Source organism: Rhinatrema bivittatum, chromosome 9 (genome assembly GCF_901001135.1).
Source record: "Rhinatrema bivittatum chromosome 9, aRhiBiv1.1, whole genome shotgun sequence".
In the NCBI taxonomy this organism is placed as follows: Eukaryota; Metazoa; Chordata; class Amphibia; order Gymnophiona; family Rhinatrematidae; genus Rhinatrema; species Rhinatrema bivittatum.
Genome location: NC_042623.1, coordinates 241753577 through 241771030, shown reverse-complemented (window position 1 = coordinate 241771030; position 17454 = coordinate 241753577). Strand labels below are relative to the sequence as shown.

The 17454-nt window shown below is 46.1% G+C and overlaps 1 protein-coding gene across 4 annotated transcripts in view; it reads left to right on the top strand.

Annotated features, from left to right (window-relative positions):
* Positions 1-15457, top strand: part of ACTL6A (actin like 6A) — a 162417-nt gene extending 146960 nt beyond the window's left edge. For all 4 annotated transcript variants that reach the window (XM_029616707.1, XM_029616706.1, XM_029616709.1 and 1 more), the window contains exons 11-14: positions 658-738; positions 10637-10732; positions 11031-11117; positions 15034-15457. In XM_029616707.1, the coding sequence (XP_029472567.1) occupies positions 658-738; positions 10637-10732; positions 11031-11117; positions 15034-15114 (345 nt within the window). In that variant the 3' untranslated portion in view covers positions 15115-15457. The remainder of the gene's footprint in view (positions 1-657; positions 739-10636; positions 10733-11030; positions 11118-15033) is intronic.
* Positions 15458-17454: the final 1997 nt, after the last annotated feature.

Here is a 17454-nt window from a genome sequence, read left to right as displayed (position 1 = left end):
AGCAATTTTAAAAAGCCTATTTAACTAACTTTTCAATTCTGCTTTCCAGCCTCTGACTAGATTAAGGGTCGCATGCTTCTCAAAGAATATTTATTTATTATATAACAGATTGCCACGCAACCTTCAGCCTGGAAGTCCTTACTTGTGTAGCTGTTTTTATCTTGCTTGCCCATCTTTAACAGGTGTTTGTAGACAGGACAAACCAGCCATACAATCCCACCCTCCTCCCCTTAGATTTAAAGATCAGTTTGCTAGAAAGACTGAGGAGACTCTCATAGCAGCAGTGAATGTGCAGGAAGGTCAGCACATGCTCAGACCTCTGTCTTTTTGAGATCTGAGTGTGTTTTTGTCTTGGTGCTGTTTGATTACATCATCCACTTGTGTGGCTGATTTGTCCTTTTGTCTACAGAAAACATCTGTTGCAGGTGAAACGTTTGTTTTATTCATATCTAGATATATACCATGGATGTTGCTTGGGTATTTCCTTATTTTAACAAACTGTTAACTATGGATTGGTAATCTATTGCTCAATCTCTTAATGTAAAAAAAAAAAAAAGGCTCAAGACCTGTTTGTGCTTACGTCTTCCCCGGGTGTGATTTGAAGCAACACTGTGGTGTTTGTCACTGCTATTGACTTGTGCTTGGTAATTATTTCAGGGGTTGTCTGGTAACACAATGCTGGGGGTGAGCCACGTGGTCACCACAAGTGTTGGAATGTGTGATATTGACATCAGACCGGTAAGTTCTTAATCTTTTTATACCATTAATAAGTTATTGAATAATGTTCTGAATTGACTTTTGTGCAGTGTGTGACTGTGCCACAGCAGAGCATTGTGCTGTACGTTTGAAAATATATGCATTAAACTGACTATTGCTACAGATTCTTATTTTATTTTTAATTTTTATATACCAATGTTCTTGTATGAAATACAAATCACTCCGGTTTACATAAAACAGTGACATGCCCAAAAAAGGGGAGGGGTTTTACATAGAACAATAGAACAAAGTACCAATTAAACATAGTAATAGTATAATATAGTATAAATACAAGAAACGTTTGAACTCAAAATCAAAGTACAGTTTAAAAATCATAATAGTACAACTCAATGAGGTATCCCATAATTTGGGTTTATCATCGCGTCTAGGCAGCATTAAGTGTCTGGGAAGGCTTGGTGGAAAAGCCAGGTTTTTAGCTTTTTTTTGAACTCCTGATGACATGGTTCAAGTCTTAGATCTGGGGGGAGCGCGTTCCATTGGTGGGGGCCTGCTGAGGATAGTGCTCGTTTGCTCAATGATGATTTTACCGGCGGGGCATGCAGTGTGCCTTTGCGCTTCTCATTGGTCTGGAAGATGTATGAGGTTGAAGTTGTGTGCTTAACATGATAGGAGCAAGTTTGTGTGTTGCTTTGTGAACGATTGTGAGCACTTTATAGAGGATCCTGTGTTTAATAGGAAGCCAATGAAGGTTACGAAGGATTGGAGTGATATGTTCTCTTTTGTTAGAGTTTGTGAGGATTCTGGCGGCGGCGTTCTATACCATCTGTAAGGGTTTGATAGTATTTGTGGGGAGACCGAGAAGAAGGGAGTTACAATAATCGAGCTTAGATAGTATGATGGATTGGAGTACTAACCGGAAGTCAGTGAAGTAAAGGAGGGGTTTTAGCTTTCTGAGGACTTGCAGTTTGTAAAAGCAGTCCTTTGTGGTAGTGTTTATAAACTTTTTTAGGTTTAGATTGTTGTCTAGCCAGGCTCCAAGATCCCTGACGTCAGATGAGAACATGGTATTTGAGTTTATTGAGAGGAGCTTGATGAGATGGTAAGGGGGTCATGGGAGATAATGAGCATTTCAGTTTTATTGGCATTCAATACTAAGTTGAGGAAGGAGAGTAAGTCTTTAATTGGCTGAAGGCAGTCATTCCAGTAGGTGATAGTTTTTTGAAGGTATTCTGTAATCGGGAGAAGGATTTGTATGTCATCCGCATAGAGGTAATGGGTAAGCTTGAGGTTTGCGAGTAGGTGGCAGAGAGGGAGGAGGTAGAAATTGAAGAGGGTGGGTGAAAGTGAAGATCCTTGAGGGACTCCTTGATCTGTAAGGACTGGATGAGATTCCTTGTTGTTTATCCTGACTTTATAGAATCTGTTGCTCAAGAAGGACTGAAACCAACTGAGAGCTGAGCCTTTGATGCCTATGTTGGCTAGTTGGTCTATAAGTATAGTGTGTTTTACTGTGTCAAAAGCTGCAGACAGATCTAGAAGAACAAGCAAGTAGGATTGTTTTTTCTCCAGGTTAACGAGGATGATGTCCGTGAGTGATAGTAAGAGAGATTCGGTGTTTAGGAATTTACGGAAGCCGTACTGAGCCGGGGACAGAATGTTATGATCTTCCAGATATTCTGACAGTTGCTTGTTGACAATTTTCTCCATCAATTTGGCAATGAGAGGTAAGTTTGCGATTGGTCGAAAGTTAGCTGGGGTCCGATGGAGAGGCGTTTGGTTTTTTTTAGCAGTGGTTTGAGGATTGCAATTTTAACTGGTTAGGTGTACTAGGCCTTGAGAAAGAGATGTGTTAATTTCAGAAATTGGTTTTGAGATGGTGTTTGGGATGGCGATGAGCAGATTTGTTGGTAATGGGTCTGATGGGTGGGAGGATGGTTTGAGTTTCTTGAGGATATTTTCTATCTCCAGTGAAGAGGTGGGCTTGAATGACTCGAGACTAGCGTTTTGTTGAGGCAGGGTTATGAGATGGTGTATTGGGGGGAGGCTGTTGGTTGTGAGAGAATAGGTAAGGTTGGTGATTTTTGTCTTGAAATAATTGCCGAGTTCGTTGGCTTTGAGTGCTTGGTGGTCTGTAATGGTGGGAGGAGATGGTTTGGTTAGTGAAGAGACGTAGGAGAAAAGTGCCTTTGAGTCAAAAATGAAGTTGTGGATTTTTTTTGCATAGAAGTCTTTCTTTGTTCCAAGGATGGCGTTCCTGTATGTATTGAGAAGGGATTTGTAGATAGCATGTGACGAAGTGGATGGGTTTTTTTCGCCAGCTTTGTTCTTTATTTCTTAGTGTTTGCTTGAGGGATGGTTTTGAGTTATTTGCTTTGTATGGTTTTGGTTGAAGTTGGGCAGATTTGATCCGCAATTTTATTGTTGAGATTGATCCATGAGGTGGTTGCTGTGGTTGCGTCTGTGAGATATAGTTGATTTAGTGCGTCGGATATCTTTTCACTGAGTAGGTCTAGTGAACATGGTTTCCTGAAATGAATGGTGGATTTGGTAGAGACTTGAGGTGGTGGATTGTTGATCTTAAGGGTCGTATAGATGACCCTGTGGTCTGACCAGGGAACTGGAGAGCAGGTGGGATTGGAGTAGATGGTACAGCTATCGTTAATGAAGATGAGGTCCAATGTATGACCTGCCTTGTGGGTGGGGCTGTTGACAATTTGAGTAAAACCCAAGTGATTGAGTGAGGAGAGAACTGTTACGCAGTTGATGGATTGTGGAGAAGCGTCCACATGCAGGTTAAAGTCTCCAAGGATTATTGCGGGGTTTGTCAGCGTTAATGTGTTTGGCTATAAGCTCAATCAAAGGAGAGGGGTCTGATTCTAAGGTTCCCGGTGGGGCGTAGATGAGGGCTAATTGGAGTTGTTCAGATTTAAAGAGGGAGAATTCTAGATTGGTGGAGGTGTTTGATTGTTGTAAAGTTATGCCTAGTCCTTTTTTTGCTGCCAGGAGGAGCCCTCCACCTCTTTTTTTTTTGGGTCTGGGGACTGAGAAGAGGTCATAAGATTGCGTGGGAAGCTGGTTTGTTAGTATAATATCTGTATGTTTTAACCAGGTTTCTGTGATTGCACAGATGTCAGGGTTGACTTCTATAAGATAATCATTGAGGATGTGCGTTTTTTTGGAGAGCGACTGAGCGTTGAATAGGGTTAGAGTAAACAGAGAGAGAGACCTAGGATTTGTGTAATTGGCGATATCATTATTGGGATTAGCCTTTGTTGTCGTGCAATGTGATGATATGCAGGTTTTGTGTGCGTTCTGAGTTTGTTCCAGATTGTGGGTATTGTGCAAAGGTGCATCTTTGTGGCGCAGTTGATGGGAAATATGTTGCGAGGGAGTAGAGATACTGCTGTAAGAGCTGGAGTGGCTGGACGAATGCTGGAGTGGCTGGACGGATGCTGGGGTGGCTGGACGGATGCTTGAAGAGAGCTGATGTGGTTTGTTAGCTCACGTGTGGTTTCTATTTGTGGAGACTTGCTAAAAAAATAATTTTTTCCTGTCGTGTAGCCAGATGGACTCAGAACAAATGGGTATAGTATGCTCGTGCTAGCAGTTGGAGACGGATCTGACGTCAGCGCGGGTATATATACCCCCACAGGAAGCGTAGCAGCTTAGTAATTTCCGTCTCCAAAGCAGTTTGGAGAGCCTGCACGCTCGCTGAGCGTGTTTCCAAATCTACTTTCTACTTTCTTCTTACTAAACTTCTACAGCACCTTTGAGCCCCGCACTCCTGCGGTGATACCCTAAGGTCCCTCCCCCAGTTGAGTTTCCCGGGGTGATTTCCGTGATCCCCCGGAGGTCTAAGTCCTCGGTCCGGTGGCCGAATCGCGGCAGGGACGTAGCCCCCGGGCGAGGCTCGGGCGGGGCGAACGAGGCGCCTCGGTCCCGGCGTGGACGAGGCAGCGGGTGCATTTCCTCAAAGCGCGGCGGTGAAGGTACTTGCCCTCTCCCCCCCGCAGCCGGAGACTGCCCGGGTTCCAGCCGGGAAGCATCGAGGATCAGGTAAGGCGTACATCTCTTACTTTTTGGTCTCCGAGGAACGAGGATCGGCGGTGTGGCCCGTAGGCGGCACGCCGTGGAAGGGCGCCATTTTGTTGGCCTTACTCAAGTATTGAGCGCCTATGATAGGCGCATGTCTATGACTAAGCCGCATATTGCTGAGAGCATATTGCATATTGTTCAGCGTACATTGCTAAGCCGCATATTGCCAAGAGCATATTGCATATTATTTAGCGTACATTGCTAAGCCGCATATTGCCGAGAGCATATTGCATATTATTTAGCGTATATTGCTAGCCGCTTATTGCTGAGAGCATATTGGATATCATTGAGCGTATATTGCTAGCCGCCTATTGCTGAGAGCATATTGGATATCATTGAGCGTATATTACTGCCGCATATTATTAAGCGCCTGTTGTATTAGGCGTATATTGCTGCCGCATATTATTCAGCGCCTGTTATATTAAGCGTATGTTGCTGCCGCTTATTATTAAGCGCCTGTTATATTAAGTGTATATTGCTGCTGCTTCTCATTAAGCGCATATTTTTCAATGGAACAGAACGCCTCAGCGTCTTCAGCAGGAGCACCTCCTGCCTCCGGCATTAAAGCCCTCGGCCTCTGCTCTGCATGCCAGCTTAGAGCCACACACAGTGAAGAGCCAGACTCCCTATGTGCCCAATGTGAGGAGGCCGTGGGACCCTCGGGCCAGGACCAGTCTCAGCCACGTTTCGCTGACAGTTCCCCAGGGGCTACCCCGGATTTAGCGGGCAGTCTCGACCAACCTGGAATCCCGGGGGATCTTGTACCCCGGCGATTAGAGACTGCCTCCATTTCCTGGGTGGATCTCTTTAAGGGGATTCATGCCTTTTTACAGATGCAAACAGCTTCCTGTCCAGGCCCTGCTGTTCCTGCTGTTTCTGCTGTTCCGGCTGCGGCTGCTGCTGCGGTTGCGGCTCCAGCAGATCCTGTTCCGGGACCCTCACGCCCTTATCGTGTGCCGGACCTCCCGCCTCCAGACAGTCCGGATCAGTCGGACCCGGATGTTTTACCGGACGAGTCCGAACTCCCGGACGAAGGGGAACTTCCCTCAAGGATTGAGCCATATAGAACCATGAGGCGGTTCTTCCCTAAAGAGGATCTCTCCGACCTGGTGTCTCAGTGCCTGGCGGAGTTGGATATTACAGGTCCCAGCGCTACGGTACCCTCCGCGCAGAACCCCCCCTGCTGGAAGGTCTTCGTCCTACAGCCCGCCATTTTCCATTCTTGCAAGTGGCACAACAACTGATAGATTTAGAATGGGCTGCACCAGCGGCCTCATTCAAAGGGGGTCGGGCCCTGACAAGCATGTACCCCCTGGCACCGGCTACCCAGGAGCTGCTGGCGTGCCCTCAGGTGGACGCCTTGATTAGCGCTGTGGTCAAGCGCACTACCATTCCAGTTGGGGGGGGGGGGGGCCCTCAAGGAGCCTCATGACCGGCGATTGGACGCCATTTTGAAACAGACTTTTGAGCTGGCAGCTCTATCTTTGCGGATCGCAACCTGCTGCACAGTAGTGACGCGTTCCTGTTTGTCACAGGTCAGGAACAACGCTCCAGCAGCAGACATGGAGTCAGCTCTCTCGTTCCTTACGGATGCTGCATCAGACCTAGTCCGGACAACAGCCAAGGGGATCTCATCCTCCGTAGCCGCCAGGAGGCAGCTCTGGATCCGGAAATGGTCAGCGGATGCTCCTTCGAAGACACGCCTCACCAGATTGCCCTTTAAGGGCTCTTTTCTGTTTGGTAGCGACCTTGATAGACTGGCCAGCACATGGGGCGCCTCTCCAGTACCTCGACTGCCGGAAGATCGGTTCAGAAGGAACCAGCGCGCCTTTCCAAGGCCCTCCAGGGGTAGAAGCTCCCAGCGCTTCACTCCATACAGGAGTCGCTACCAGGCGCCTCGTCCTCAGGCCCGGAATCAGTCCTTTCGGACCAAGCAGCGCAAGAGGGGAGCAGGCCCGGGCTCAGGTCCCGGCCGCGCCTCACAATGAGAATCCGCCGATTCATCTGGGGGACGGAGCCATAGGGGGCAGGTTAACCCTCTTCTACCCCAGATGGGTCGAGATTACGTTGGACCAGTGGGTCCTCGCCATCATCCGAGAGGGGTATTATCTGGACTTTCATCATCTCCCTCTGGACAAGTTTGTGGAATCTTCATGTCCCATACACAAGAAGGCAGCATTGGAAGCTACCCTGGCGAGGCTCCTGTCCTTGAAAGCCATCATCCCAGTACCTGCATGGGAAGTGAATTCTGGACACTATTCCATTTATTTCATGGTACCCAAGAAAGGGGGCACCTTTCGGCCCGTACTGGACCTCAAGTCAGTCAATCGATACTTAAGGTTCCCGAGGTTTTGCATGGACAGCCAGGAGAATTCCTCACGGCCTTAGACTTGTCAGAAGCCTACCTGCATATCCCGATCATCAGCGCTACCTACGTTTCAAGGTTCTAGGACGCCACTTCCAATTCCGGGCTCTGCCCTTCCAGTTGGCCACGTTACCGCGGACCTTCACAAAGGTGGTCGTAGTGGTAGCAGCGGCACTCAGACGGGAAGGAATCCTGGCCCATCCCTACCTAGACAACTGGCTGATCAGGGCAAAATCACGAGAGGAGAGCCATCGGACAACCGACAGAGTGATCGCCCTTCTGGAAAGCTTGGGCTGGGTAATCAACCTCAGCAAGAGTTGCCTACAGCCTTCCCAGTCGCTGGAATACCTGGGAGTACAGTTCGACACCCAGGCAGACGCAGTCAGTCTCACTACCAAGAGAAGGTTAAAACCTCAGACGCGTATCCAGTACTTGATGGGAGCCAGTCGGCCCATAGCTTGGGATTATCTGCAGGTTCTCGGCCTCATGGCATCCACCCTGGAAAGTGGTACCTTGGGCAAGGGCCCATATGAGACCGTTACAACACTCCCTGCTCTTTCGCTGGAGCACCCGCTTGCGGAACTATTCCACGCGCCTTCCTCTGCCAGCCAGAGTACGGACCCAATTACGGTGGTGGTTGCAGTCCAACCACATGGGCAGGGGGTCGAAGATGTCCTCACCCATGTGGACTCTGCTCACCACAGATGCCAGCCTGAGCGGCTGGGGAGCACACTGCGAAGAACTCACCGCACAAGGGCGGTGGAACAGAGAAGAGTCAGCGTGGAACATCAACCGTCTAGAGGCCCGGGCAGTCCGATTGGCATGCCTACGATTTGCTCACAGACTGAAGAACAGAGCAGTCAGAGTGATGTCCGACAACGCCACCATGGTGGCATACATCAACCGTCAGGGCGGAACCAGAAGCCAACAGGTATCTCTGGAGATAGCCCCGCTGATGGCTTGGGCAGAGGCGAATCTTCAGGACATCTCAGCCGTCCACATTGCCGGGAAGGACAACACCGCGGCGGACTTCCTCAGCAGAGAAAGCCTAGATCCGGGAGAGTGGCAGCTGTCACCCACAGCCTTCCAGATGATTGTGGATCACTGGGGGATTCCGGACATGGACTTACGCGACCCGTTCTCACACGGAATCGATGCCCTGGTTCAGCCATGGCCTCCAGGGACTCTGCTATACGCATTTCCTCTGTGGCCTCTGCTGGGCGCAATCATCCACAAGATTGAGACACCGGGGCCTAGTTCTTCTAGTGGCACCAGACTGGCCAAGAAGACCCTGGTACGCGGACATGAGAAGACTACTGGCAGGGGAACCCCTTCCCCTGCCTCCTCGCCGGGACCTTCTACGTCAAGATCCCATCCTCCACGAGGATCCGGCTCAATTCTCTCTTACGGTCTGGCCATTGAGAGGGCTAGACTGAAGAAAAGAGGTTACTTGGAGCCCGTGATAGATACACTCCTCCGAGCCCGCAAGTTTTCCACTTCCCTCACCTACGTAAGGATCTGGAGAATATTTGAAGCATGGTGCGCCACTCATGGCACCAATCCACATGCGACCACAATCCCTATTGTTCTGGATTTCTTGCAAGATGGGCTTCAGAAGGGTCTCTCCCTCAGCTCCATCAAAGTTCAGGTGGCTGCACTGTCTTGCTATGGTCCCAGGAGGGATGGCAAGACCATTGCCACGCATCCAGATGTGTCTCGCTTCCTGAAAGGAGTTAAGCACATTCATCCGCCACTGAAGTGGCCAGTGCCTTTGTGGAACCTCAACCTTGTTTTGGATTTCCTCGCGGGATCCACCTTCAGACCCCCTTCGGGGCCTGTCTCTCCGTTCTCTAACCTTGAAGATGGTGTTCTTATTGGCGGTGTGTTCAGCACGCCGCATCTCAGCTACAAGCACTGTCCTGCCGTGATCCCTTTCTCAGAATCACTCCAGAGGCTATCCATCTTCGCACGGTTCCCTCCTTTCTACCTAAAGTGGTCTCACAATTTCACCTTAACCAGACTATATCCTTGCCTACCACGGCGGGTTTGAAGAAATCTGAAGAAGGGCGTTTGCTACGTCATCTCGACATAGGCAGAATGCTGCCCAGATATCTGGAAATGACACAAGAAGTACGAAAGACGGACCATCTATTCGTCCTGCACAGCGGGAAAAGACAAGGGGAAGCGGCCTCTCGGCCCACCATCGCCCGCTGCATTAAAGAAGTTATCAGAGCAGCTTACGTGGAGGCTGGGAAGTCTCCGCCTCTACAAGTCAAGGCTCATTCTACCAGAGCACAAGCGGCATCTTGGGCAGAATCCAGGATGCTGTCGCCTGCAGAAATATGTAAAGTAGCGACATGGTCCTCCCTCCATACCTTTTCCAGGTTCTACCGTCTGGATGTCCAGGCCAGGGAGGACACAGCATTTGCGAGGGCGGTCCTACATGGTCCTCAGGCAGCCTCCCGCCCAGGCTGAGAGTAAAGCTTTTGTACATCCCATTTGTTCTGAGTCCATCTGGCTACATGACAGGAAATGTTGAGATTACTTACCTGATAATCTCCTTTTCCTTAGTGTAGACAGATGGACTCAGCATCCCGCCCAGCTGCCTGTGTACATGGGTTTCACCGATTCAAGGTAAGCCATGTCATCTGTTTCCATAAGAGCGTACACTCTACCAGGTGTCAACGCCTTCTGGTTGTGAATGCTGGCGGTCTCCAGCTACTATCAATTGGTCAGGGGAATCCTGTTTCACTATTTCACTGAGCGTCAGTACGCACATCCATAACAGCTTTTGCAAGGAAGATTACTAAGTTGCTACGCTTCCTGTGGGGGCATATATACCCGTGCTGACGTCAGATCCGTCTCAAACTGCTAGCACGAGCATACTATACCCATTTGTTCTGAGTCCATCTGTCTACACTAAGGAAAAGGAGATTATAAGGTAAGTAATCTCAACATTTTTTCTCATATTGTAAAAAGGCCCCAATTTATGTGATTCTACCACTGCTTGAGTAGTTATTTCCTTCCAGGGTTGAAGGCAGGATCTTTTTTTTGAAGCTGAGTAATTTTCTTGAATCTGAACTCTTTTTTTTATGCACTCTCCCAGTAATGATCACAGTCTGCATTTAACTGCATCCTATGTTAGAAGGCAGCCAGTGTATGTACAAAATAAGGGCTTCAGTATTTCACATGCAACAGTAGTGGCATGGAATTTGAATTACAGAAGGGAAACAATTGCAAAGAATAAAGCAGAATCCAACCCTTTCTGTGCACTCAGTTGCAGAGGGATCACCCAGGACAAAAGTGAGGTCCTCTGTGAGACAAAGGTGAAAATATTTCTGTGGCACAAAATAAGTTTGCTTGAATGGAAGCTCACTTTTTCACATCTGGACAGTAATTCTGAATTAGGGAGCAATTTCTCCTACCGTGAGTTTTTGGTTTGTTTGTTTTTTTTTCCAGGGACTGTATGGTAGTGTGATTGTAGCAGGTGGAAACACACTTATACAAAGCTTTACAGACAGACTGAACAGGGAGCTATCTCAGAAGACTCCACCAGTAAGAATTCTGTTTTATTTATGGTTTGTTTTTTGTTTTGTTTTAAAGAACCATACAAAAAATTGTGGTTATACCTGTTGTAATGAACAGGTTTGTTGGCATCAAGCCCATTTTTATAAGATGAGACCATTCTAATTCTCCACTGTGGTTTTGGTTTTTAGACTATTCTAGCAATATTGAGACATTAAATCACATTGATAAAGATGCTGAGAAATGCTTGTACAAAAGATTGAAATATCAATGGTGTTTCTTATTTTTGTCTGAATTCACTAAATGTCTGTTTTTTTTTCTTGTACAGAGCATGAGATTGAAATTGATAGCGAACAACACAACGGTGGAACGTAGGTTTAGTTCCTGGATTGGTGGCTCCATTCTGGCCTCTCTGGTTAGTACAGGATAGAGTCTTGGATAATGGGGTAAATCAGAAAACTATAGAGAAAATGACTTGTTTTCTCCTAAGGGTGTATGGCACTACATAGCCACAGGGAGCTTTTCATCAGTGGTCATAGTGCCTGAACTGTAATTTAACCTATATCCTTCCCTTACCTGGTCCTTTTCAAGAATTGTTTACAGACTTTGGTTTTCGTCTTCGAAAAAAGTGTACCAGCATATATTTTCAACCTATTTTCCAAAGGCAAAATTAGGTTTGAGATCACCATGTCTGTGTTCTTTCCTTGCTTCCCCCCCCCCCCCCCCCACCAAATAAGCTGTGTTTGGTGTCCTACCCACACCAAATTGTCAGGCATGTTATGGGGTCCATAAGGATCATTCAGTATTCAAGATGTGTGATTATGTACTGAAAGTAGGCTGCATTATTAGTTCTGTGCAGAACTTCTTGTTTACTGTTGATCAAAAACAACTTAATGCCTGACATGCTCTACTAGCATTTAAGTAAAGCTGTAAATCAATGAAAACTTAAAAAAAAAAAAAAAGTTCCAAGAATAAAACATATTTTAAATAGTTGCTTCTCTGCATTATGTAAGTACTAACATACTAAAGTGATTGGGATATGGGAAAGTTGACAACTTTTTCCTTTGAAAGAGGTTTGTTTTATCCACTTTGTCATACATACATGTTCTTCAGACTGCATCTTAAGCTTTTGGAGTCTCATCTCCTTTTTAAGTAGCTTCTGTTCATTTTGTGCATTGGTGGAAAATGAATTACTTTAAGGGTTTAAGGAAAAAAGGAGGCGGTCTTCTTCTAGCAACTAAAAAACCTATAAAATCTCACACAAACCCATACCCCCACCTCACAAGCTAGAAATCAGCATATTCACTGCACATAACCTTCAAATCTGCCTCTCATACGCCGCCCCTCCAGGGCTTCTTGAAAAGAACACCTCCATCCTAATCGAATACATATCCAAACACATTAACTGTCATTCGCCTGCTATTATCCTAGGAGACTTTAACATCCATGTTGATACCACACCTACCTTGCCATCCTTATTGCACTAGACGCTCTGGGTTTCAAACAACTTATCTCGAACCCCACACACTGAGCAGGTCACACCTTAGACCTCATTTTCACCAATACCCAAATTCAATCCGACTCACGCATATGCTCCCCCATCCCCTGGTCAGATAACTACCGCATTGATGTCACCTGCTCTATAAATAATACCACCACTGCCATTCAATCCAACAAAAAAACCATTCACTTCAGGCGTAATTGCAACCAAGAAGACCTAGTGGCAGCCCTCACTACGGAACTCAACAAGCTCGACCTCACTGACGCGGAAACAGCCCTCAACTCCTGGAACCAGTGCACAGATTCCATAGCCTACAAGCTATGCCCCATACAAATTCGTGGGATTGACCCAGCAAATACAAAAAAACAACCATGGTACACCTCCAACCATAAATCTATAAAACGCAACCTCAAAAAACTAGAAAGAAACTGGCACAAAAATCCCACCCCTGCACAATTCAATACCTTCAGATCCTCCCGTCACTCATACAGAACAGCTATAGACAAAGCTAAAAGAGACTTCTACGCTAACAGAATCCACAATCTCCAGTTCAGTCCTCGAGCCCTTTTTGAACTAGTAAACAGTTTAACAAAATCCACACTAGACACAGACGACCAAGACAAGTGCGAGGACCTAGCCACTTTCTTCCAAAAGAAAATTGCTAACATAATGTCTCGCTTCCCTACCACACATTCACCCACTGATTTTTATCTCCAATAACACTAACTCAAGGCTACCTACACTCAAAACAACCTCCTAACTGGAAATTGAATCAATCATAAAAAAAATGAGACCATGCTCACACCCATTAGACACCATCCCTACAAAAACCCTCTTCACTATACCTGACATTGCCAAGCCCATATCAAATATCATCAACAGATCCATCATACTTGGCATCATCCCTAAAAAACTTATACATGCCATTATCAAGCCCATTCTGAAAAAACCCACCCTTGATCCATCTGACTCTGCCAACTTTCGCCCCATCTCAAACCTGCCCCTAATAGCCAAAATCCTTGAAAAATCAGTCAATCGGCAATTAACAGATTACCTCGACGAAAACAATATCCTCTCCTAGTCCCAATACGGCTTCCGGCATCATCACAGCACTGAGACCCTACTCATCTCTCTGGCAGACTACGTCCTTAAAAGCCTTGACCAAAGGGCTTTCACACATCCTGATACTCCCTGACATTTCTTCTGCCTTTGACACAGTCAACCACAAAATACTAACAGAATGCCTCACTGACATTGGCATCACAGGCTCTCAGCCCTCCAATGGTTTCAATCCTACTTGCAGGTCAGGCACTACAGTGTCCAATTAGGCAATTGTACATCTAAACAAATCCCCCTCACACAAGGTGTTCCACAAGGCTCCTCCCTTTCCTCCACATTATTTAACATTTATCTCCTCCCCCTCTGCAGCCTTCTAGCCAAACTAGGCCTCCCGCACTTCATCTATGCTGACGATGTGCAAATCCTTATACCTATTAATGATACACTTCACAAAGCCTTAGAGACCTGGAAATCCACCCTAGCGATTATTAACACTCTCCTAACAAGCAACTACCTTGCACTCAACACTGCCAAAACAGAGCTACTCTACATTTCAACCCAAAACATACCCCCACCCCTTCAGGCAAACACTCCCTCCACCACAGCCCACACACATGTGCGCAGCCTCGGCACCACCATTGACAGTCACTTCACTTTCAAAAAATTAATAAACACAATCAAAGCTTGTTACTTCAAACTTCACCTTCTCAAGAAACTCAAACCACTCCTACACATCAATGACTTCCGCACTATACTCCAGACCTTTATTCTGTCCAAAATAGACTACTGTAATGCTCTGCTCTTAGGACTTCCCAAAAACACGCTACAACCACTTCAATTACTCCAAAATGCTGCTGCCCGGATCCTCATCAACACTCACAAATGCGACCACATCACCCCTGTACTGCAACACCTCCATTGGCTACCAGTCATGGCAAGAATAACGTACAAAACTCTCACCCTAGTCCACAAATCCTTCCACAACCAAGATATGCACTGGCTAAAAGAACACCTTATATTTCACGATACAAACAGACCCACAAGACAGCAACACTGCATACACCCTCTCCCAGAGACTTTAAATTCAACTCCACTAAAGCTAGGGCACTTTCACTAGCCGCCCCCGCCCTCTGGAACAAGCTCCCCACATCAATACGTCAGGAAGCATGCCCCAAAAAATTTAAGCAAGACCTGAAAACTTTCCTTTTCACACAAGCATACTCTAACTCTCCTCCTTCCCCTAACGCCTCCCTCCTCCCATGATTTCTTCTCCCCCCCCCCCCCCCCCCCCCGGCCTTCGCGACACTTCTGTAAATAGTATTACTCTTGTTAAATCATATTTATAAACCTTGTATGTTTTTCATAAGTTGTGAAACGTTCCTATTTTACCTAATCTGTATTATCTAATGTTCTTTGTTACAATGTAAAGCACTTGTTGCTGATTTCTGTTTGAGATGTTCCCAACGTTCATCGATATATAAAAACTGCTAAATAAAATAAAAAATAAGTTTTTCTGAGCAGGCTGTATGTAGCAGTTGACAAGGTTTGAATCTGCTCCTTGTGTACTAATGGGGCAGGAGGCCTTAAGAGCAGGCTTCAGCTGTGGCTTGATTTTAAAGTCTATCTTTGTAAAGCAGCTGTTTGTAAACTACATGGCCTGTTTCCTTGCCTGTCTGCATTCATAACAAGACATTTAATTTTTCTGCAGAATTTTGTAACTAAGTTGAAGAGTTTAGTCTTTTATTTCTGAAACCAACATCTTGTTTTGCAGGGTACCTTTCAACAGATGTGGATCTCGAAACAGGAGTATGAAGAGGGAGGAAAGCAGTGTGTGGAAAGAAAATGCCCTTAATACCTCAGCATGACACCCTGCTGCCTTCTGTCTGCCCCTTTTGTTTTCCTTTATAGCTTTAGCATTCTCAGGAATGGACTTCTTTGGTAAAAGATTTGTACTTTTTTTGCGTACTCCAAGTTCAGGTAACAAACAATTAGTATAACTGAAAACAGATGTAAAATATTTACATCCCTTGTAAAGCAATAACTTAACAGGCATTTTATAATTTTCTATCAATATCTATTTTCTCTAGAACCTTTTTTGACCTCCAGGTTGCAGCTCCAGGGCTCTTGTTCTTAAATGCTATTCTTTGTAAATGTCTTTTGCATCACACTTGCTAGATAAAATATTAATGCGTAAATGAGTTGTCTTCTATCTTGTGTACCTTAAATGAGTGTGCATTCTTATAATTCAATTGATTTTCTCCCTTTGTTTCCTTTGAAAGCTTTTTTTTTTTTTTTTTTTAATCATAAATAGTCCAACTTTCTTTACAGAAATAAAAGTACTTTTGTTCCTTTGCTGAATATTCAGTGACAGCTTGTATAAAGTTGGGACAAACTATTTTTCATGTTCATACCCCAAATCAGTCCAGACTCCAGAATTTTGCCTCCCTGCCAGCAGATGGGAGATGAAGAAGAAAAGCTTTACTGACACTGCTACTTAACCTAGACTGCCACTTGCAGTCTCTCAGTATTTCTCTGACTCCAACAGATGGCAGAAGTCTAAAACCTGCAGTCTCGCATTAAAAGAAAAAAAAAAATAGAAGAGGATTTCTTTCAGGAGCTTCCTCCTAGGAAGTTGTTAGGTCTCTGGTGGGGGCCATACTTCCTGGTTGATATGGATGAGCAGGGGATTGGGGACCCTTGGTGTTGGCTCATTCCTGGACACTGAAGGGATTTCAATTAGTTGGTGGTCCAGTTCCTTCAAGCCCCCAGAGAGCTCTTTAGAACCAGAAGCTGCTCTGCAGTATTCAGGAAAGTACTTATGTCTTTATTGGGGAAAAAAATAGAAATGACCTGATAATTTTACATGGCAACTTGGAGAGGGTTTCTCAACTTCATCTGGCTCTGTAAGTGATCGGTGATCACACCAGACAGGTGAGAGCTGGCAGTAGCTGGGGGTCTCTGCATTAACGAGATTTTGTTACTTTTCCTCAGAGCCTATCTGGTTAGAAATGTAGCAGGGGAGTAGTGCCCTTATACCCAGGGTCATCTGCAAGGTGACTCAAGACCTGCAAAAAAAAAAAAAAAAAAAAAAAAAAGATATCTCCCAACATACAGAGGGTGCTTGGCTGGGCAATGAGGTGGCCCCATGGAGGAGTCTGAGGATTCCAGGACTCCAAAGGCGATGATATTCTGCCGGCTGGGTCTCCGGGGACTTTTTGAATCCAGATCTGGAGGAAATGCTGGTGACCAAAGGGAATAACCCTAAGATGGGAGGTTTTGCAGGGAAGAGTTGTGGCCCTTGATTCTACATTTGCTTTAAACAGCTAGGCATCAAACTCTCAGGTGGAATCAGACCAAGAAGGGATGTTACCCCTTCATGGCCAGCCTGAGAGGGCCTGCTAAGGCTTTCCCTTCTCCAAGTCAGTAAAGCAGCTGGTCATCAGGTACCTGTTACCAGAGGAGACACTTGAGCTTTTGATACTTCCAAAGGTACGATGCTTCAGTCTCGGCGATGACCAAGTAAATCACCATTCCAGTGACAGTCTGCTACCCTGAAAGATGTGCAGGACCGGAAGCTGGAGGTTCACCTCAAGAAGATTTTTAAGGCTTCTGTTCTGAGTATCTGGGCTGTGATATGCAGCAGTTTTATGCAGAGAACTTGTTTGCACTGGGTTGAGCAGTTGCAGGCGAAGGAGACAATGTCGTTCTCCATGAAGCAGGCAGAGCAATTGGAGGCAGTGGTGGACTATGTGGTGGATGCCCTGTATAACTTACCCAGACAGCTGCTCTGGGTAAGAAAAAGTACTCTACAGATGTTTGGTCAAAGTCTCAGCTAGGGGCCTTCTTGATCAAATGCATGTTTGGGGAAGATTTAGGGGCAGATTTTCAAAGGCTACGCGTGTAACATACGGAGGGAACGGGGAAAGCCATCGGCGCCTGCAAGGTACACAAGTGTGCAACCCCTTGCGCGTGCTGAGCCCAGATTTTATAACATGCGCATGGCTGCGTGCGCATGTTATAAAATCGGGCGTAGATTTGTGCGCGCCGGGTTGCGTGCACAAATCTACGCCCGCACATAAGTTTTAAAATCTGGCCCTAAGTGCAGCTGGTAAAGCATCTAGGAGAGTCCAGGAACATTTTTGCCTGAGGACAAGCTGAAGGGGGAAAAGAAATCCTTTCTCACTCATCCGCA